Source organism: Theobroma cacao, chromosome 1 (genome assembly GCF_053813885.1).
Source record: "Theobroma cacao isolate CCN51 chromosome 1, ASM5381388v1, whole genome shotgun sequence".
Taxonomy (NCBI): Eukaryota; Viridiplantae; Streptophyta; class Magnoliopsida; order Malvales; family Malvaceae; genus Theobroma; species Theobroma cacao.
In genome coordinates, this window is record NC_142639.1 from 662,174 (window position 1) to 681,862 (window position 19,689).

Below are 19,689 nucleotides of genomic sequence, written 5' to 3' on the forward strand. Positions count from 1 at the left end.
TATTTTTTTATTATTTTTTTTCTCTCCAGTCGACAGATAAGGTCTCCTTACATTGACAGACCATCCATCTCTACCTTATGCTCCCAGATTGGTGCTCCTTAACGGCACTAGGGCTCCCTAGGGAGCACCAGATATGACGCCCGAGAGCCCCAAATTGGGCTCCCCAGAAGAGCACCGAATCTGGTGCTCCCTAAGGTGCCCATTCTTTGGGCACGGGGTGATTGAATTTTTTTTTTTAAATAAAAATTATAATCTATTTAATAATAATTTTTAAAATTAATAAAGAGTAAAATGACTTTAATAATATTATCATGTTATCAAATTAATGAAAATATAAACAATTAACTAACGACAAAACTTATGTGTTCAACGAAAATATTTTTTTAGACAAAGGTGATTGAATTTTTTTAAAAAAATAAAAATTATAATTTATTTAACAATAATTTGAAATTATTAAAAAATAAACTTATATTGAAAAGATTATCATGTCATAAAATTAATAAAAATATTGATAATTAACTAATGACAAGACTTATGTGTTAAGTGTTTATTTTATAAATTAATAAACTTTGTCTAATCAAAATTTTTATAGATATTTGAGTATTTTATCTTTTCTTTTTTATTAGGGATAAAATTAATAACATATATTTTTAGATAAATAGGAATTTTTGTATATAATAAAAACAGGGGAGGGATAAAATGATAATTTTATATGCAGTTTAAATATCTTACCATCGACGGTCTAAAGCCCATCACAAGACGTCGAGCACTATCAAAGGTGAAGATCTAAGCGGAACATAGACCTGAGTAGCAGAGGATCGTTCCGATCCAAAGGAAGGCTGGGAAGGCAGTTGAGGATTCGTGAACGAAGCAGGTCAAAACGCAACCTCGATAACAATTAGGAAGCGTTTTTCTTAGTAAGAAACAAGAAAGCGAAATTAAGATTCGGAGAGACCAAAACCATCGCGACCGTGAAAATGATCGCTGACGGAGTCGAAGACGAAGAGAAATGGCTCGCCGCCGGCATCGCCGGCCTCCAACAGAACGCTTTCTACATGCATCGCGCTTTGGTAACTCTCCTTCTCATTACTTCGTTAAGCCTTTGCTTCTTTGGCAATTGTTAGTTAATTTGAACATATAAACCCTAGTTTTTCGCCGAGAGTGAAAATTTGGCTTACGATGTTTGATTATTTGTGATTTTTTGTTAGGATTCGAACAATCTCAGAGATGCTTTGAAGTATTCTGCTCAGATGTTGTCTGAGCTTCGAACCTCGAGGCTTTCCCCTCACAAATACTACGAACTATGTTAGCTCTTCTCTCCTGATCTGATCTCCATTATGTATTAGATTCATTAGTTGTTGGATGGATTTCGTTTTCAACTGCGATTTTGATGCCGATGTGAGGTATGTTTTTTTTTTTTTTTTTGAATTTGTGGCTGATGGTTCAGATATGCGAGCATTTGATGAATTGAGGAAGCTGGAGATGTTTTTTAAGGAAGAAACGAGGCGTGGTTGTTCCATTATCGATCTGTATGAGCTCGTGCAGCATGCTGGCAATATATTGCCTAGATTGTAAGAACAAATCACATTCAAAGTGTTTCATGTGTGCTTGCTTAATTCATCCAGTGTATCAATTGGCTGCATGCTGTTATATTCATGTGTAATTCTTTTCCAATAGTGTGCAAAGTGGATATGAAGCAGCTTTTGTGTGAGTTGATGTATGCTAACTGGTTTTTTGTTATTTAGGGAACTTGCGTTAACTTAGATATATGTACCATTCGGAAGTGCTCTATGTTTGGTTCATATGGAGGTTGTGTGAAATGGTTCTTTCTGGCACTAATTCAATTATTAAACAGGAAAAACATGTGCCTTCAGTTCTCTATACTTTTGAAAGTTGGGAGTTGAGAGCATGTAATGTTTAATCTTGACAAGTCTTGTGGTCACTTTCAGGTATCTTCTTTGTACTGTAGGCTCTGTATATATCAAATCCAAGGAAGCTCCTGCTAAGGATGTTCTCAAAGATCTTGTTGAAATGTGCCGTGGCATTCAGAATCCTGTGCGCGGGCTCTTTCTAAGGAGTTACCTGGCTCAAGTTAGTAGGGATAAATTGCCTGACATAGGTTCTGAGTATGAAGGGTAAGAAATTAGTTGTTTTCCCCCTATTTTTGGTGAAAAATGATTTGGCTAGCTGATACTTTAGTGTCTTTCTAGTTATGTTTGTACCCAATATCTTTTATCTTTGAATCTCCAATTTTATCAAAATCACCAGAATTTGAATGTTGTTCTCTATCATTTACGTGCTATCTTATGTTGGCATGCTACTTTTTCACTAGAACTGTGGGTACTGAATTGATTGACCAAATTATTGATCATGTCAAGCCTGTTTGTGATTTTGTTTACCGGCTGATCTAATTGGTTGGTTAATGGACGAGTTAAATATTCTTCTCTTTTAACCTTTAAGCTGGTTTGTGTGTTGGGATTGCCTGATCTGGATTATCTTTCTTGATTCCTTCAGGGATGCAGACACTGTAGTGGATGCTGTGGAATTTGTTCTTCAAAACTTTACAGAGATGAACAAGTTGTGGGTGCGAATGCAGCAGCAGGTTGGTTGAATTGAAATATCCATGGACTGTTCCTGCTCTCATGTTTGGCATGCATGTATCACAATGCATGCATGCCATGGAGGTAAAACTATATCATGAGGGCATGATTTCTGGTCATGCAGGTGTTATTGTGCTTGTCAATCATTCATACTCTTAGCTGATCCTGAGTTGAGGCTTGCTGTCGGGCTTTCTGGTCTGCAGGGACCTGCCCGAGAAAAGGAGAAACGGGAGAAAGAGAGAAGCGAGCTACGCGATCTTGTAATATCTGTGACCCACATCTGGTAAATTTCACTGATATAGTGTTCTGTACCGGTTTGAAGTATGCTTACGCAAGGTTTGCCTGCTCCTCCACTTGCTCTTGGATTTTTAATTAGGTTGGGAAGAATCTTCACGTACTCAGTCAGATAGAGGGTGTTGACCTTGATATGTACAAAGATACTGTTCTTCCCAGGATCCTTGAACAGGTTCGATTTGTGCAGACACAAATGCTATTAGTTTACTCCTGTGTTCTATCTTGGAGCTTATGATCTGTGACTTTTGCTTGCTAATCATCAAGCGATGGGTTCTGTTGTTTCAAATATCTTGACAGGTCGTCAATTGTAAAGATGAGCTAGCTCAATACTATCTAATGGATTGCATAATTCAAGTTTTTCCTGATGAATACCACTTGCAAACTCTTGATGTGTTGTTGGGTGCTTTCCCACAACTTCAGGTGTGTCATAAATAGATTTTTTTTCTATCATACACATGGATCTGTGTATTTCTCCAATTAAAACTTATGATATAAAAGCAGCAATTTATGCACACCATATGAAATTCTAAACTCTTTGCTGCCTTTCGCTTTTTCAGCCAACCGTTGACATTAAAACAGTGCTATCTCGATTAATGGAAAGGCTATCAAATTATGCTGCTTCAAGTGCAGATGTGTTGCCTGAGTTCTTGCAAGTAGAAGCTTTTTTGAAGTTGAATAATGCCATTGGAAAGGTAAATTTTGTGTATGTAGATAATTCCTCTTAGACTAACCTGATTAATGGTTTATGGTCTTTTTGTATGTGACAATTGGAATAATCAGTCGTATACCTATGTTATGATGCAGGTGATAGAAGCACAACCTGATATGCCTATCCTTGGGGTGATAACTCTATATTCATCTCTTCTTACATTTACTCTCCATGTCCATCCCGATCGGCTTGACTATGCAGATCAAGTGTTGGTATGCTACCTTCTTGTATGCATTATGCATGTTCACATTAAGGTTTATGATTTCATTGCTCATAAACTAAGATCTATTAATATGTTAAATCATTTGGTTTGATCTCTTCGCAAATAATTAATTATGAAGGTGAGCCCATGCCATTTGATTTTTATGGTGGCACTTACAATCTTGATTTATGTAAAAAGAGAAATCCATTTAATCACTTGTTTCTACAGTCATCTGTTTGTACAAAAGTTGCAAATCAACTTAACTTCACCTTGTTATTGTTCAGGGAGCATGTGTTAGAAAACTCTCTGGCAAAGGAAAGCTTGAGGACAACAAAGCAACAAAACAAATTGTTGCCCTTTTAAGTGCTCCGCTTGAAAAATATAATGACATTGTTACAGCATTAAAGCTTTCCAATTACCCTCGTGTCATGGAATACCTTGATAGTGAAACAAATAAAGTCATGGCAACTGTGATAATTCAAAGCATTATGAAGAACAAAACTCATATCTCTACTGCTGACAGGGTATGGTTATAATTTCATTGTTTACATTATACCCTGTCTTTCAAGATTGCTTTTTAGTTGAACTGGTTTCTTGATCTTGTTACTTTTTGTGATAGGTTGAGGCGTTGTTTGAACTGATAAAAGGTCTTATTAAGGATCTGGATGGGACTCTTGATGATGAGGTTATTATGATTTATTTGTCTTCATATTTATATTGTTTTAACTGTTTCTAGTTTTTAATGGTTCTTTTTAAGTATGTTCACCAATATGCATGACATGTGCTTAATCCCAGCAACTTGGATTAATATTTTTCTCATATTTCTAGTAAGCTTTAGATTGACCCTTTACAAATGGTGTTCTTACTCATTTAATTGCTTGTTTGCTTTCTCACATTTAGGTTGATGAAGATGATTTCAAGGAGGAGCAGAATTCTGTTTCACGTCTAATCCAGATGTTGTATAATGATGATCCAGAAGAGATGTTTAAGGTATTTGATTGGGTGAAAGCATTTTTCTTCTCATAGTTATATAGGTATGATGAGACTCGATAATCATATAGATCAAGTGCATCTAGCAGGATTTCCTTCTGAACATTTTGCTGAGTGCAAAAGTTCTCTTTTTCTTTGATGTAGCCAATTGTTACCGCAACAATTACATAGAGTTTATCCTGAAAGTTTGTATATTTTCTTCTTCTGAAGTATTTCTGAATTTTATGTGATAATTTGTAGATAATATGCACGGTGAGGAAGCATATCTTGGCTGGAGGACCAAAACGTCTATCCTTCACTGTCCCTCCCCTTGTTTTCTCTTCGCTTAAGGTTTGTTTCCATCTAGTGTGTTATGAATTTGCAAGTTAAGACTAAATAAATATTACTGTTGATATCTAAGCAGATATTGGCATGTAAATTATGCAGCTTTTATGACTTCTCACTGATGCACTTTAGAGAAACTTAAGAAATTTGTCTCATGAAAGGGGTAAACCTTGTACAAACAATTAAAATCCAGATATTAAAAACCATTAAATTGAAATTTCTTCTTTAAGTATTCTGAAATTGCAATTATACTTGAATATACTTAAAATTTTCAATCTTTAAATCCTGAAAAGTTACAGTAGAAAGCTATTCCCCCTTGCCACCCTCTTTACTTTTTTTCTGTTTCTGTACTTGGGCTGCAGTTAACTGGAATTTTGTTGAGTCTCTGCACCTTTGGTTCTCTCTTTTTTTTTAATGAAATTAACCATAACTTTTTGTGCTTAATTCGTTAGTTGGTCCGGCAACTACAAGGCCGAGAGGAAAATCCTTTTGGAGAGGAGGAATCAACCACACCAAAGAGAATATTCCAGCTTTTGAATCAGGTCAGCCATCTGTTTGTTAGAACTGTGTTCAGTCAATAATGCCTGCTTGGGTGTTTGGCTGTAGTTTATGGCCTATATGATTGGAGTTGAAGCATGAATAAGTTTTTAATTTCTGATCATGGTGCATTTAAATTTTCAATTTATGAAATGTATTGGACAAAAATGTATATTTGAAGGGTTCTCATGTCTATTCACTCCCTAGTTTTACCCAGCACATTTTTAGCATATTTGGTAATATTGGTACCTCTTGGTTTCAGACAGTTGAAACTCTCTCTAACGTTCCAGCCCCTGAGTTGGCACTACAGTTGTATTTGCAGTGTGCTGAGGTACATGGTGTTTAGACCTGATATGTATTTGAATCAGAAATTAGCTAATCATTTTTTTCTTATATTGTTTATGATGGATTTTGTTTATTGATCAGGCTGCAAATGACTGTGATTTAGAACCTGTGGCATATGAATTTTTCACGCAAGCTTACATTTTATATGAAGAAGAAATTTCAGTAAGTTGGTCGACATCTGAGTGTTAATGCCTTGTTATGGAGTATCTTTAACTTACATGACTATAACACATGGGAATTGCTAATTGACATTGCTTTTTGCTAATGTCTGCTCTTGTAGGACTCCAGGGCACAGGTGACTGCAATACATTTGATAATTGGAACTCTTCAAAGGATGCATGTCTTTGGTGTTGAAAATAGGGATACTTTAACACACAAGGCTACAGGGGTAATCTTTCTATTATTTCATTTGTTATTAAATTAGCTTAGCATCCTTCAACCGTAAACATGACTTGAAGCCTTGTATTTGAGCAGTATTCTGCAAAACTTTTGAAGAAGCCTGATCAGTGCAGAGCTGTTTATGCATGCTCACATCTCTTCTGGGTTGATGATCAGGACAACGTGAAAGATGGAGAGAGGTATGTTGACCTTTATGTCTATACTTTCATGCCTGCATGTTGTTATTTGCAAATCTTTGAAAGGATATGTTAATCTTTACATGCCTCTCCAATATTGTGCTCCCCTAGCCCACATTTCCCTGTGGTTATTTCATGGTTAATGTGGGTAGTTCAATGAGTTTGCTAAGTTGGAGAAGGTAGCACTGGATGGGCTAATCACTGTTCAGATGTCAGTCAATTATATATTCAAAAGAATTATATAACCTGTGAGCCTCACTGCCTCGTTTAAGCCCCCCTCCCCAGAGAAAAAAAAAAAGGCCCTGGGCTTGGGTTGGGGTTGGACTGATATCATGTATGACTGTATGTCCCTCTGGAAAGCCTGCTAAATAAAGTGGAAGTGGGTTTTGAGTTTCAAATTCTTGTAGTCATAGACTTTCAAAAAAGATGTCCACTTATACAAAAGCTTGAACTATAAACTTTCATATATGTAAGTTATTTTTTCTGTTTCTAGTACTGTCTGTTTTTGTTTGTAGACGTTGATATTTGGCTACACATTCTTGGGTTTTGTTGGTCATTTTGTTCCTTTTAACTAGGGTCTTGCTTTGCCTCAAGCGGGCATTGAGAATTGCAAATGCTGCTCAACAAATGTCCAATGCAGCGAGAGGTAGCACTGGATCCGTCACACTCTTTGTCGAGATACTGAACAAGTATATTCCTGCAACACTCATTGCCATGAACTTCTACTTAAGTATTATCCTTATTATTTATGATGGAAACTCCAACCTCACTGTATTGGTAGGTATCTTTATTTCTTTGAGAAGGGGAACCCCCAGATCACTGTTGCTGCAATCCAGAGCCTGCTTGAATTGATTACAACTGAGATGCAAAGTGACTCTAGCACACCAGATCCAGCAGCGGACGCTTTCTTTGCCAGCACACTCCGATATATAGAGTTTCAGAAACAGAAAGGTGGGGCAGTAGGTGAAAAATACGAGCCTATCAAGGTGTGACTGCTCGATGACCTGATGTTGTTGGAGAGATCCTGGTGGAGTTAGTTTTTAAGTGTGGACTGCTACTGAGATCATTATCTTTGAATTTGTTTCGTCCAGTTGATGAAATCGAGTTTATAGTCTATGCCTCTGGTGGTTAACATAGCGATTTCATGGGTCATGTGCAATGTAAGAAATCTGTAAGCTTATCATGCTAGTGCTGTTAACAGGTTTAGGTGTTGAAAGTTAGTTATAACCACATCTTGCTTTCACTTTGGTATATTCTTGCCATTTTTCATAATTCGAATGTTTACTTTCGAATCGTTTAATGTTGTTTATGAAACATACTTAGATTCTTCTCTCTCTCTCTCTCTCTCTCTCTGTGTTAATAATGGGAACATTGTTTTACCCTGTTTCAATGCCAAGATGTTCTGCGTAACTCAGTTTATTCATTTGATTCTCTGCTTATACTACTAATCTTATGATCATATTCTTTTTCTGCCATATTGTTTGGAAGGTGCCCTTTCTTGCATTATTCTCTATTTTTCTGCTTTGGTCTAACGCTATCACTGAAAGTAGTCTGGTCAGGAACGGATGGGATATGTTCCAGCCAACTCCAGCCAATAGCTGTAACGTATTTATCATGTAATTTGAGTGTTTCCATCCATATCTTTAAGGTAACATCGTTTACGTGGAAAGAACACAACTTTTGTACTCAAAGATCAATATCCTTAAGCCATTGCCAAAACAAGACCGATGGGTCGATACTAAAGCCAATTTTATTTTATTGAATTTATTCGGATTTATCCGAGACATGAGTTCGGAGATGTTCTTGGCAATCTGTCCAACGCTAAAACTAGCTGTGTCAGGACGTGTGGGTGGTGGGTCAGCCCATTGCGTACTTGTGAGTCCAGCTACGGGCCATGGTCTCGTACTTCATTCTGTCACTCTTGTATATGTGAGCAATCTCAGTAACAAGTGGATCGTCAGGATTTGGGTCCGTAAGCAGGGAACATATCGAAAGCAAAACCTGCAATTTTTTACCAAATTTTAATCCTCTGTATTCTCTCGGTTTGTGAGATTGTGATTCTCAAAAAGGAAAATCTCAGTAGCAATTATTAGTTATGACCTTGGAAATGGTGAGTGCGGGACTCCACTGCTCCTTAAGGATATCTAAGCAGATATTCCCACTGCTGTTTATGTTCGGATGGAAAACTTTGGTACGAAAGGCAACCTGCCATGTTTTATTCATCGTTAAGACGGTCAAAAAAAAAAAAATTCGGGAAGGGAGCTTCGTGATGGCCCAGAGTTTATGACTGTTTTTTTACCTTCGGAGGCTTGAAAGGGTAGTCTGGAGGGAAATGGATGGTGACAAAGAAAACCCCACCGCAGTAAGGGCTGTCACTCGGGCCGATTATCGTTGCTTGCCAGTGGAACATATCTTCTGCCACAGGACCTGAAGTTTCACAGCATAAAAACAAAACTTGTTGGAATTAGGAAACTAGTTGTAGTTTCTAGTCGTCTGGTGTTTTTACTGTTTCTTGATTGTTGCGTGTACCTGCACTGCACGAAGTTGGAGGGTCTCTCTGCAATTCCTTGAGCTCCTTGAGAATTCTCTTGGATGCCATCGGAGAGATATCTGATAAACAAAAAGCTTCTTCGCTTAGAAATTCCACACGACGGCAGGGAATGTCTATTCAAGGCTGGTGATCTCTGGGATATCCCTGACAGCTAACTATACTACATTCATTTATAATTATATAGTGAGAGGTCAGGTAAAGGAACGAACCTTAGGAGAGTGGTCCTGGTGATTTCATTGCGTGGGCGAGAGAAGTGGATGCAAACTTCAAGAGTATAAATTCCAAGAAAAGAAGTTAGTGAACTGAGAATCGTCCATTCATTCTGCCCCTTGTTTTCTACTTCTCGTTTTCACATTAAGTTAACCACAAAAATGCAACTTTCAGTCCCTGTCGACAGATTAATTAAACAATTAGTAAATTAGTTTAGATGCTTTCAAGTTCCCAGCCTTAAAGGTCTTATTCTCTCATTATCCTAAGAGAGGGGTTGATAAATTTGACTTTAACTTTTTAAATTGCAAAGGCTTTTTCTTCAGCACTATGATGTCCTCCTACCAATAATTTTATAGCATTAGCCTGTCGACAGATTCCATCTGCAACTAGAAAATGCTTTCCACGAAAAGGGTAAGGAATAGGGTGATAGCGAGGGACTTCGATGAGTCCCATTACGCCATAACTTCAAAAGAATCTATCAGACTCACTGCTTTCCACCACGTCCAGCCAATATTCATTTCACCTTCCCAATCCAAAGAAAAAACCCAAGGGCGGCATGCCTTCATTGGTCAGACATCTCAAACAAATAGCACTTTTCTTGGGCTTTATCCTGTCACGTGCCAGGACTTCGACTCAATTCCACATCTCAAACAAATAGCACTTTTCTTCGGCTTTATCCTGTCACGTGCCAGGACTTGAACCCAATTCCATTCGGTCTTAAATTCTGGAAACTGAACTTAACAAGTCTCGAAATGTACAAACCAACGACAAAAAATGAGAGAAAGGAAGAGAAGATAACTAGAGAAATGGACAAGGTTATTTTCATTTCTCTCTTGCTTTAATTGTTTTCTGGGTTTCAAAACTTTTTCAAACTCAATTTTCAAAATTTAAGGTTGCACAGAGTCAATACGTGACAGTTAAGCCAACTGCAAATCTACTTCTCATACAATGAATTCTGACCAAAATCTGGTTTTGGCCCAGGGGTCTGGCGCTTAAAATGTGAATGAACAAGAGTGACAGGATATTAATTGCATAAACTGATCAATGATACGAAAGAAAGGGACCCATATACCTATCAGAAACAAATAAGTTGCGACAAACTATGCACAGAAGTTGAAACCAACAAACATACCAAGCATTTCAAAAACAATACAAGAAACAATGAAATTTACGGTTGTCCCGTGCAATTTCCTAACAGGGTAGTTCCAGGGGCATTAATACATAAAAACAATATCAAAAAAGTGGAGTCGAGAGAAGGAGCCGGCATCCATCAACAATTAGAGATTCACAACAGTTCCAACAAAGTAATACCAAGACCACCAGATGCTTCACAGAGATCTGTCAGCTGAGACTATAATCCAGGGCTTCTAAAATATCTTCAAGAGCAAGGGGAAGAGAAACAGAAAGAGTGGGGTGAAACGGACCGCAAATGGTACGGAAGGCCACAATCTTTTTACATTTTCATTTTCCAATCACAATATGGAGCAGGCCTTCTGTGCTTTGCTCTTCTTTTTTTTCTGTTTTGGTGGTTGAAGGACAACTCGGATGGCTGCATCAAAAACTGCCTTCACATTCTGCAGTGAAGTCAACAAATCTCTTATACATGATGCATATTCCAGTATAAATGATGCATATATATGAACACATTACCAAAACAACATATACCTGCTGCGTTTTGGAACTGCACTCAATATAAGCAGGTGAACCAATCAGCTTCCTCAGCTCCTCTCCCTTGCAGATGGGAAAGAAAAAAGGCGAGGAAGGGTGAGGGTCAGACAATTGCAAATAATAAAAGTCCAAGCAACAGGAAAAGGAATAATAACTGAATAATGTTTCAGGAAAAGTATGGACCAATTGAAAAATCTTTACCTGGGCTGTAGAAATGGGCACAGCTCCAGGATGATCAATAAAGAACTGCTTATCGTCCCGAAGATCTGGCTCATTTAAATACAAAAAAAGAATGAAAACTAGAATGCACACACTAACATATGCATGTATGGACCAGTGGATTATTTGAAATGACTCCAGCTAAATCATTTATGATTCCACTAAAAATTTGTAGCACAAAGTCAGAAGCATAAAACATCTGAAATGCTTCCTTCATCTAGAGAACATTGCATGATAAAAATTTTCAAAAGGAAATATAACAGAAGATATAATGAAAGCAAAATCTTTGCGGCTAAAGCACACTTAATGTTTTAACTTACCAAGCTTAGTCCCAACAAGAACTATTGGAACACCAGGGGCATAATGTTTCAACTCCGGAATCCACTGGAAACATGCCAAGCAAATAATTATCAGCAAACAATAAATTTAAAGTCAGTGTAAAAAGCACTTCTCTTTTTGAAATTTACAACACTGCACTTAACCTTTTTGGAGACATTTTCATAACTGGCCTTGCTAATAAGAGAGAATGCCAATATGAACACATCTGCCCCGCGATAACTCAAAGGTCTAAGTCTGTTATAGTCCTCCTGTCCTGCAGGCCAGAAATACAAATGTAGACCCATCAAAGGAAACACAAATCTGAACAATGCTTCTAACAATGATATTTAAGAGAAAAAGGCAGAGATCAATGTGCAAAGTACCTGCAGTATCCCATAACCCCAGATTAACAGTACTCCCATTGACAACAACATTAGCACTGAAATTGTCGAAAACAGTTGGCACATAATCCTGTTTTTCACCACAATGAAAAATGTAAGAAAAAGGATAAACATATTCTTGGCATCAGCCTCCAATTGTCAAGACTCTTAAAATGCGTATCAAGATAAAATACACAAAATTGGAATCACAAAAGAGCCTGAAAGCTTGTTTGGCAATTAAAATGTTAGAATCCTATAATAGATTAGGAATCAAGAGTAAAGAGAGAATTTTCACATTTGCTTATGAAGTTAGCTACCATAAATTCTCCTTTTTCCTTCCACTTCTTCTGTCAAAGATCCAAATGCGGTATCCCATAAAGCCAGAAAATTAAAAAGTGCTTTTCCCAAATCGAATTCACAAATAAACTCAGCTCAACAAACATTTCCAAACAAAAAAATTGCATATAAAAAAAAATCATCTTTAATTAACGAATCCTTACTCAACCCCAAAATCAGACAGCAAAAAAGAACCTTTCAAAATTAAACAACAATATACCTGATTTCTCTTCACCAATTCATAAAATTTCCATATATTAAAAACCAAAGCCCTAATTTTTCCGAACAGAAACAAGAACAATTCAAGCCTAAAAAAGAAGGGAAAGAAAAGAGGAATTACAGTAGGAAAAGTGTTGCTGGTGTAAGAAATCAGCAAACAAGTTTTGCCAACAGCACCATCACCAACAGTCACGCACTTTATAAACCTCGAAGCGCTCATTCTCTTTTCTTAGCCTCAGATCTTAACACCTGAGGACAAAGCTCGAAATCCTCAAAATTCTTCCTTCTTCTTCTTCTTCTTCTTCTTCTTCTTCTTCAATCATACATCTGTAATCGCATTCCCACCAATTAAACTTAAAAATTGAAAACAGAGAGAAAGATTGAAGGAAAAAAAACAAAAGAGAAAACTACAGAAAGAGCTAACCCTGATAGGGAAATGGAAAAGGGGAAATCTCTTTCCCTTTCTTTTTTCTTTTTCTTTAATTTTTTTTTTCTTTTTCCTCTTTGGTTTCGAGTTTAGAGGTTCTGATTTTTGGGTAGAGAAATTATGCCGTTTGAAGCGTTCATTGAGGGAACCATTCTTCACTAACTAATTTTCTCTTCTTTTTTCTTTTTTTTTTTTTTCCTCTTTTATTTATTTTTTAAAATTTCTTTTTAACGTGTTAATCGGCGGACTATTCAGTCATTCTCAATTTCATTGAGCCACGTGGCTTGGTTAGTTTCCCTCTTCACGGTGATCCCTCAGCTCCTACTGGTTCCTTCAACCTTGAAATTGATTAATCATAAACAAATATTTTTTTAATATCTAATAATGATCAAATTATACAATTAATTTTTATACTCTATCAAAAGTAATAGATTTAATTTCAGTATAATAATTTATAAAATTTAAATCTTTACATTTCTAAAATTAATAATTTTAATTAATTATTAACTATATTAAAATTTTTTCATTATTTATATTGATATAATATTTGATTATATTGACATGATATATTTTTATTAGCGTGATATTAAATTTGATGATATGACGTTTAAAAATAATATAAAAATTATATTGATATTGTCAAATAAATATGAATTTTAAGTGATAATGTAATGTTGATGTAACATTACTATATTATTGATGTAATATTTTTAAATAAAATTAAAAATAAATTGAATACGCTAAATTCTAATCTTGCCTTTATGTGTTATACTAGTGTTATTATCATTATTAAGTCCATAGATTAGTCTTTCAACATCATAGAAAAGGCAGGAATAAAATAGCTTGTTGAGTTGGTATTCTTCAAACATTAGTGATTCTTCGAATCAATACATTAGCGTTTAATTATTGATTGTCGTCTCATAAATAGACAAAAATAAAAATTCAATATTTCTATGAGGACATTATCATTACCATTTAATTATAAAATATGTTTAATTTTCCATCATAATCATGAGTTCTTTTGTCTTTGGAAACTCTTAAGAGTACTATAATCTAAATTCACGGTGCACCGAACATTTAATTTAGTGACAGCTAAATCAAATTCATGTTGTGCATCCTTTCTTATTTTCACCTTTTGCGCTTCAAACATTTCCCTTATAATTAAAGTTAATAAAACCAGTTATATTCACAAACATATATATATATATATATATATTAAATCAACACTATAATTTTTTACCCTAAAATTTTCTTATTAGCTTTGTATAATTACACAAATCCAAGTGCAATGGGAGAAACTGCGGAGATACTTTCATAGGCCCAAACAGACCAAGAAAGCCTTTCATTGTGAATACAGTACTCTGTAAGCATTTTGGGCCAAGAAACTACCAAGTTCTCACCCTGCACAAGCTTTTTGGTTTTTCAAAGTGGCAGGGCACAGGATTTCTAATTGGATAATTGCAGAAGTAAATAAATAGTAGAATGAAATGATAAAAGAAAGAAAAAGAAAAAAAATTCTTTTAGATGCATTTTCATTTTTATTGAATGCCATAGATACTAACTTAACAAGTTGGTATAAGCCTTTGCCAATAAAGCTCAAGAAAAAGAATCCTAGGTATGATAAACACATAGCATGACCATATCGATACACGACCCAAGGATTTGGATGAATGATTTGAGTAAAGCTTAAGACAAACAATGAATAAAATCTGGAACTATGACTTGCAAAATGCAGAGAGTGTATCAGCCAGTGCCTTTCTATCATAATCCCCAGTGAAAACACAATTGCCAGGAGGGCCTTTCAGAAGGATAAGCCTTAGCAGCCCATCAGCTACCTTCTTATCAACCTGCAAATAACCAAATTGTACATATTCGTCAAGTATTAGAGAAAGCAAATTGAGATTTACAGGAACAAGGAAAGCTTGGCTCTCTTACCGCCATGACAGACTTGAACATCTCCACAGTCATGGTTTCAGGAGGAGCAGTGGGTAACTTAGCCTGCAGTAAGATATCCTTAACTCGTTTGACAAGTGAACTGTCAATCCAACCAAGGCGATATGACATGTCAACAGCCATGACCTGAGATTAGCACACACTGGAGTTTAGCACAGATGGAGCGAAGAGGATCAAAAAGAAATGCAATAACAAATGCAATACCATGCCAGCTGCAATAGCTTCTCCATGAAGCCACTGTCCATATCCGAAGCCAGTTTCTATTGCCTGGAAAGAAACATGAAAACATCAGGTAAAGGGAAGCTCTTGCAATATGGTGGGAATACAGATCCCTTTAATAACAAGAAAAATTTCCAAAAGTAAACACAATAAATTTATCCAATCCTCTCCCCACTGCAAAAAAAGAGTATAATTGCTATGAAATGACACTACAACATCTAAAATTGCGAGTAACTCAAATTTTTATACAATTTTACAACCATTCCACAAATTCCTTTTTGGCATTCCAAACCACACAGTCATACAACATAAACTCTAAATAAGATAAAAAAATACTTTATAAAACTTTGATTTGCAAGTTATACTTGGAAGAAAAAAAAAAGCATACAGATATAAAACTTACATGACCAAATGTATGACCCAAGTTCAGCGTAGCCCTCAAACCACTTTCCTTCTCATCTAATGACACAACCTCAGCCTTGTTTTCACATGATCGCTTTATAGCATAAGCCAACGCATTAGGATCCCTGCAATGATCAACACCAGATTACATACAGGCTTGAAGAAATATAGCTTGTAATAATTAGGAAAGAACCACACTATAAGACGATGGTTGGAGTAGACAAGGAGTGGTAGGTGAGTCCAAAATATTACAAAGCACACCAGTGAGCAGATTTGATTATGTGAAAGGACAACACAATGTATATTCCTAGAAGCTTGAAATGACAAATTGACAATGACCATTTTGAATTTCACTTGTTACAGAAAGTCCTCACAGTTTCACATTTCAGAAGAAGTTTCAATTTATTCAAATGTTTAACTAGTGTTCTTTCAATAGGCACTGCATACCTAGCCAACAGTTTCTCCATGTTCTTTTCCTGCCACTCGAAAAACTCAGCATCTCTGATGAGCCCATACTTTATAACCTCTGCCAGACCTGATGCCAGTTCCCTATCTGGCAAAGTGCCCAATGTATCTGTGTCTACAAGCACACATTGAGGTTGGTAGAAAGCCCCAATCAAGTTCTTCCCAAGAGGATGGTTTATGCCAGTTTTACCTCCAACTGAAGAATCAACCTGTGCATAACAAAGTCAAAAACATGAAAAGCAATGCACACAATGTGAAAATTATCTATAAACGAGCCATGAGTATCAAGAGACCTGTGCCATAACAGTAGTAGGAATCTGGATAAAATTAACACCGCGAAGAAAAGACGCAGCAGCGAAACCACACATGTCACCAATCACACCACCTCCAAGGGCAACAAAAGTAGATCTCCGGTCCAACCGTGACTCGATGGCCTTGTCAAAAACTTTCATAAGAGTTTCCTATAAGCACAACTATTACTATTACTTCCATTGAGCTTAGCAGCAACAATGCCTCAAAATCAAAAAGTTAACTAAACGAAAAACCCACCATGTTTTTGTACTTCTCTCCATCAGGTAAAATCACATTTTCAACAGAAATATTGGGGTTTCCTTTTGTTAAAGCATCGACGACTTTATCCAAATATAGTGGAGCAATTGTGGTATTAGTTACAACAAGAACTTTCTTCCCATGAACATGCCTATCAAAAAAACGACAATTCATTAACACTTATGCACCACGAACCACTTGACATACTCTTTTCAAAAATCTAAAAACAAATAGCTAGAATTCTCTCTGAATGGATTAACTAACTTTTGAAGAAGTTCAGGTTCCTCAAGCAAACCGGACCCGATGTAGATCGGGTAGCTCCGATTACCCAAATCCACTTCAACAATAGTGGGAGCTTTGGAGCTCTTTTCACCAACTGACTGATCCATCACAGGAATTGCATTGGCGCAAATCCTCCCCCTGATTCCACTCGGTCTTGACAAAGCAACTCGGCCTGGATTCAACTCACCAGAACTCGAACCCCGGAAAGAAACCTTGGCGGGCTTATTAACCCGCAGGAAAAAGTAGGAGGAGTTGGCGTTCAAGTCAGACGACGACTTGGTATTGATTTTGGAAGAGAGAGAAAGAGACAAAGCGTTCGTCGAGCATGCCATGAGGCGGGTTTCGGTTTCGGGTTCGGGTTGGGGGGGCTACGCGAGCAAGGAGGAGGGATGGCCTGGTTTATAGTTTGTGGTAGGAAGAAACATTTGTTTGAAGAATAAAAGGAAGGGGAGATGTGTGGGTAGGTGAGAGCGGCAGCTGTTGTGAAGGGCGATGGCTGAAACGGATGGCCCCGTTTCGTGAGAGATAGGGGGTTGGTGGTGCATCTCGTGATATTATCACTTCATATCTCATGTTTCATTTCTTAGTTCTCGTGAGAAGTAATAACCTCTAATTTTGTGCTAATATGATTGTTTTATAAAATATAGTATTACTTACTCCTTATTAAGAATACTTTAATTCAAATATTTAACATATTTTGTTTTTGAAATATGTTTGGAATTACAAGACTAGTATATTTATTAATTTTAAGATATTCCTACCCCAATTTAATTAAAATTTAATTACTTATATTTTATGTAAATTTGATTAAAAATTAATATTTAATATGTGAATCAAATTAATTCTTAATTTACAATTACATGGTGTATTTTCAAAATGAAAAATTATCTCCCTTCATATGAAAAGTTATAAATAAAAAGTTAAGATTTTTATATGAAAAATTATGATTATTAAAAAGCCTCATCAATTAAAAAAATTATATTATATGATGTGACATAATATGATTAGTGAATTATTGATAGTATTTTATATAAAATATTGTCTCTTAGTAAAAGTGACATTTGAAAAAATATTTTTAAACTTAAAAATTATAAAACAATTAAAAAACATCGATCTATACTAAAAAATTTAAACATGAAAATAGTATAATTGAAAAATTTTATTTTATAATATAAATAATTATTGAAATAATATATTTATTCAAAAATTATGTCTTGCACCATAGAAGTGCCTTGTCTGAGATGAAAATCCTTCCATTTGTTTATTAGTGGATTTGCTCTATCAATCAATTCCGGGGGCACCTATATATGGATACTTTTGCATGTCAGGAACATTTTTTAGGAACATTGGGCTCTAAAAATGAGCGTGGCTTAGACAGTGCATTTCCCAAAGAAACAAATAAACCGATCTGAGAAAGCCAACGAAGGCTCGAACAAGAGTGCACGAAATGCAAGGTTTTTGATGGGAAAAGCCTTCCGTAGGGAGAGCCAGGGACACTCGCAACGTACCCTGGCCCAAACCCAGGTGGCCAGGTCCATTGTCTTCCCTTAGTTTTTCCTGAAATGCTGTCAAGGACTGGAAAGCGGTGTCGAAATCATTTCGGGGAAGGTCATTCACAAACACACGAAATTCTGGTGCTGATAGACCAAGTTGACAGCACCTTTTGTAGATGATGCTTGTGATCTCGGAAACTGCAGAGAAAGTACTGTTTGGTCCTGACGAACATCCGAGGTCTGCCATGGTGACGGTTTCTGGCAAGTTGGTTCAGCAGATATCTAACACTGCTTGCTTGAGCACCGGCATCGACGAGGAAAGACCAGTAGTCTATAACAAGAAACAAAGATACATACTATAGGCAACGAAAAGTTACAACATCTGATCATGATCTAGTTTGCATGGCCACATAGTGGTTGCATGGTTTCGAATAGCAAAAATTACAAAGTGTAGAACAGAATACACATAAAAAGCTTAAAAGACAGAATGATACGAGTCAGTTTATCAGATAAGGCACGCTATCTAGCAATTATTTCCTCAACAGGTAGCAGAATAATTCTGAATCAAACTCAAGCCTATGAGAATTTATAGCTCCTGCCTTGGTGCATTGGTGCCTTTGGTGTTTGGCCCCCATCAGGGGTCCAACCATAAAAATTTTCGCTTTCAAACCAAAAACATGAACCCGCTTATCTTGGAGCAGTGTTTCCTATAACGTGCGATGTGCAGACCTTTCTGAGGGACGAATTTTACCATTTGGATTAAACGTTCAACTGCTTCTTTGCCATAAACATAGGAGGGATGAATGTTTTGACAGTCCATAACCATAATCCATTTACCATACAAGCTAAAAGGTCCACTCAAGATCTGCATATACGTACATAGGTTACATTTATGTTCGCAAATAGATAAATTTCCATGCACATCGGTTATAGCAACACTCTTGCTTTAGCTTTATTCTAGGGGAAGTGTGGCATAATTTTGGAGGCAAAAGGAATCAAGCAGCTTCTTCCCAGGAGAGGGGCCATAATGGTGTAAGGGCCGAGTGTACCTTGTTGTTGGTGTTGAGCACTCGGCCCCAAATATCCCTCCTAGGGGTACCCTACACCCCTTACCCACATCCCATCTGCACCCCTCTCGTTTGCCTATCTTCCTCATTTAATATCTCTGCATTATTTTCTCAAAGAATGGGAAGAAAATAATAGCTGCTATATAATTCATATCCATGTTACAAATTACAATGTCTAACGGGGTATTTTAAAAGTATTAAATATATAATTAAATAAAAATATATTGTTTATTAATAAAATCGAAACTATTATATGTATTTATGAAATCAACGATTAGAGGTGTTCAATGGTCAAGTCAGACTTGCAACTCGACTTGACTTCAAGCGATGGCCATAAATTTTAGATTCAATCTTG

General features: G+C 36.4%; 4 protein-coding genes across 4 annotated transcripts; 1 reads left to right on the plus strand and 3 right to left on the minus strand.

The window, feature by feature from the left end:
* Positions 1 to 811: 811 nt before the first annotated feature.
* On the plus strand, positions 812 to 7,908 carry LOC18610732 (vacuolar protein sorting-associated protein 35A-like). Its single transcript, XM_007046572.3, has 21 exons — positions 812 to 1,070; positions 1,209 to 1,305; positions 1,448 to 1,571; positions 1,950 to 2,135; positions 2,515 to 2,602; positions 2,804 to 2,860; positions 2,977 to 3,066; positions 3,192 to 3,314; positions 3,452 to 3,586; positions 3,699 to 3,815; positions 4,090 to 4,329; positions 4,425 to 4,490; positions 4,706 to 4,795; positions 5,036 to 5,125; positions 5,572 to 5,661; positions 5,919 to 5,987; positions 6,083 to 6,163; positions 6,282 to 6,389; positions 6,476 to 6,579; positions 7,152 to 7,265; positions 7,358 to 7,908. Exons 1-21 carry the CDS (start codon positions 978 to 980, stop codon positions 7,566 to 7,568), a joined length of 2,373 nt encoding a protein of 790 aa, XP_007046634.3. The 5' UTR covers positions 812 to 977; the 3' UTR covers positions 7,569 to 7,908.
* Positions 7,909 to 8,308: 400 nt separating this feature from the next.
* LOC18610733 (ubiquitin-conjugating enzyme E2 28-like) lies at positions 8,309 to 9,453 on the minus strand. The gene is made up of 5 exons (XM_018128769.2): positions 9,337 to 9,453; positions 9,106 to 9,186; positions 8,876 to 9,003; positions 8,677 to 8,781; positions 8,309 to 8,577 (listed from the first exon to the last, which is right to left on the minus strand). Exons 2-5 carry the CDS (start codon positions 9,173 to 9,175, stop codon positions 8,434 to 8,436), a joined length of 447 nt encoding a protein of 148 aa, XP_017984258.2. The 5' UTR covers positions 9,176 to 9,186; positions 9,337 to 9,453; the 3' UTR covers positions 8,309 to 8,433.
* A 929-nt stretch (positions 9,454 to 10,382) lies between these two features.
* On the minus strand, positions 10,383 to 13,096 carry LOC18610734 (rac-like GTP-binding protein RHO1). The gene is made up of 8 exons (XM_007046576.3): positions 12,902 to 13,096; positions 12,599 to 12,804; positions 11,926 to 12,013; positions 11,707 to 11,816; positions 11,545 to 11,608; positions 11,207 to 11,271; positions 11,003 to 11,068; positions 10,383 to 10,911 (listed from the first exon to the last, which is right to left on the minus strand). Exons 2-8 carry the CDS (start codon positions 12,695 to 12,697, stop codon positions 10,810 to 10,812), a joined length of 594 nt encoding a protein of 197 aa, XP_007046638.1. The 5' UTR covers positions 12,698 to 12,804; positions 12,902 to 13,096; the 3' UTR covers positions 10,383 to 10,809.
* A 1,323-nt stretch (positions 13,097 to 14,419) lies between these two features.
* On the minus strand, positions 14,420 to 17,268 carry LOC18610735 (3-dehydroquinate synthase). Its single transcript, XM_007046579.3, has 8 exons — positions 16,757 to 17,268; positions 16,493 to 16,643; positions 16,237 to 16,404; positions 15,926 to 16,152; positions 15,480 to 15,603; positions 15,062 to 15,124; positions 14,840 to 14,983; positions 14,420 to 14,751 (listed from the first exon to the last, which is right to left on the minus strand). Exons 1-8 carry the CDS (start codon positions 17,104 to 17,106, stop codon positions 14,620 to 14,622), a joined length of 1,359 nt encoding a protein of 452 aa, XP_007046641.3. The 5' UTR covers positions 17,107 to 17,268; the 3' UTR covers positions 14,420 to 14,619.
* Positions 17,269 to 19,689: the final 2,421 nt, after the last annotated feature.

What these genes read in the sequence shown, in the direction of transcription:
- LOC18610732 (XM_007046572.3), top strand. Translation starts at nt 978, where the DNA reads ATGATCGCTGACGGAGTCGAAGACGAAGAGAAATGGCTCGCCGCCGGC. An exon ending in ACTATGCAGATCAAGTGTTG is followed by an intron (nt 3,816 to 4,089) that starts GTATGCTACCTT and finishes GTTATTGTTCAG; the next exon opens with GGAGCATGTGTTAGAAAACT. An exon ending in TGTATTTGCAGTGTGCTGAG is followed by an intron (nt 5,988 to 6,082) that starts GTACATGGTGTT and finishes TTTATTGATCAG; the next exon opens with GCTGCAAATGACTGTGATTT.
- LOC18610733 (XM_018128769.2), bottom strand. Translation starts at nt 9,175, where the DNA reads ATGGCATCCAAGAGAATTCTCAAGGAGCTCAAGGAATTGCAGAGAGAC. An exon ending in TCCAACTTCGTGCAGTGCAG is followed by an intron (nt 9,004 to 9,105) that starts GTACACGCAACA and finishes GTGAAACTTCAG; the next exon opens with GTCCTGTGGCAGAAGATATG. An exon ending in ACCCTTTCAAGCCTCCGAAG is followed by an intron (nt 8,782 to 8,875) that starts GTAAAAAAACAG and finishes AAAACATGGCAG; the next exon opens with GTTGCCTTTCGTACCAAAGT.
- LOC18610734 (XM_007046576.3), bottom strand. Translation starts at nt 12,697, where the DNA reads ATGAGCGCTTCGAGGTTTATAAAGTGCGTGACTGTTGGTGATGGTGCT. An exon ending in CCAGCAACACTTTTCCTACT is followed by an intron (nt 12,014 to 12,598) that starts GTAATTCCTCTT and finishes GGTGAAAAACAG; the next exon opens with GATTATGTGCCAACTGTTTT. An exon ending in TGCCCATTTCTACAGCCCAG is followed by an intron (nt 11,069 to 11,206) that starts GTAAAGATTTTT and finishes CCCATCTGCAAG; the next exon opens with GGAGAGGAGCTGAGGAAGCT.
- LOC18610735 (XM_007046579.3), bottom strand. Translation starts at nt 17,106, where the DNA reads ATGGCATGCTCGACGAACGCTTTGTCTCTTTCTCTCTCTTCCAAAATC. An exon ending in TGGGTCATACATTTGGTCAT is followed by an intron (nt 15,125 to 15,479) that starts GTAAGTTTTATA and finishes GTTTCTTTCCAG; the next exon opens with GCAATAGAAACTGGCTTCGG. An exon ending in AAGCTATTGCAGCTGGCATG is followed by an intron (nt 14,984 to 15,061) that starts GTATTGCATTTG and finishes TGCTAATCTCAG; the next exon opens with GTCATGGCTGTTGACATGTC.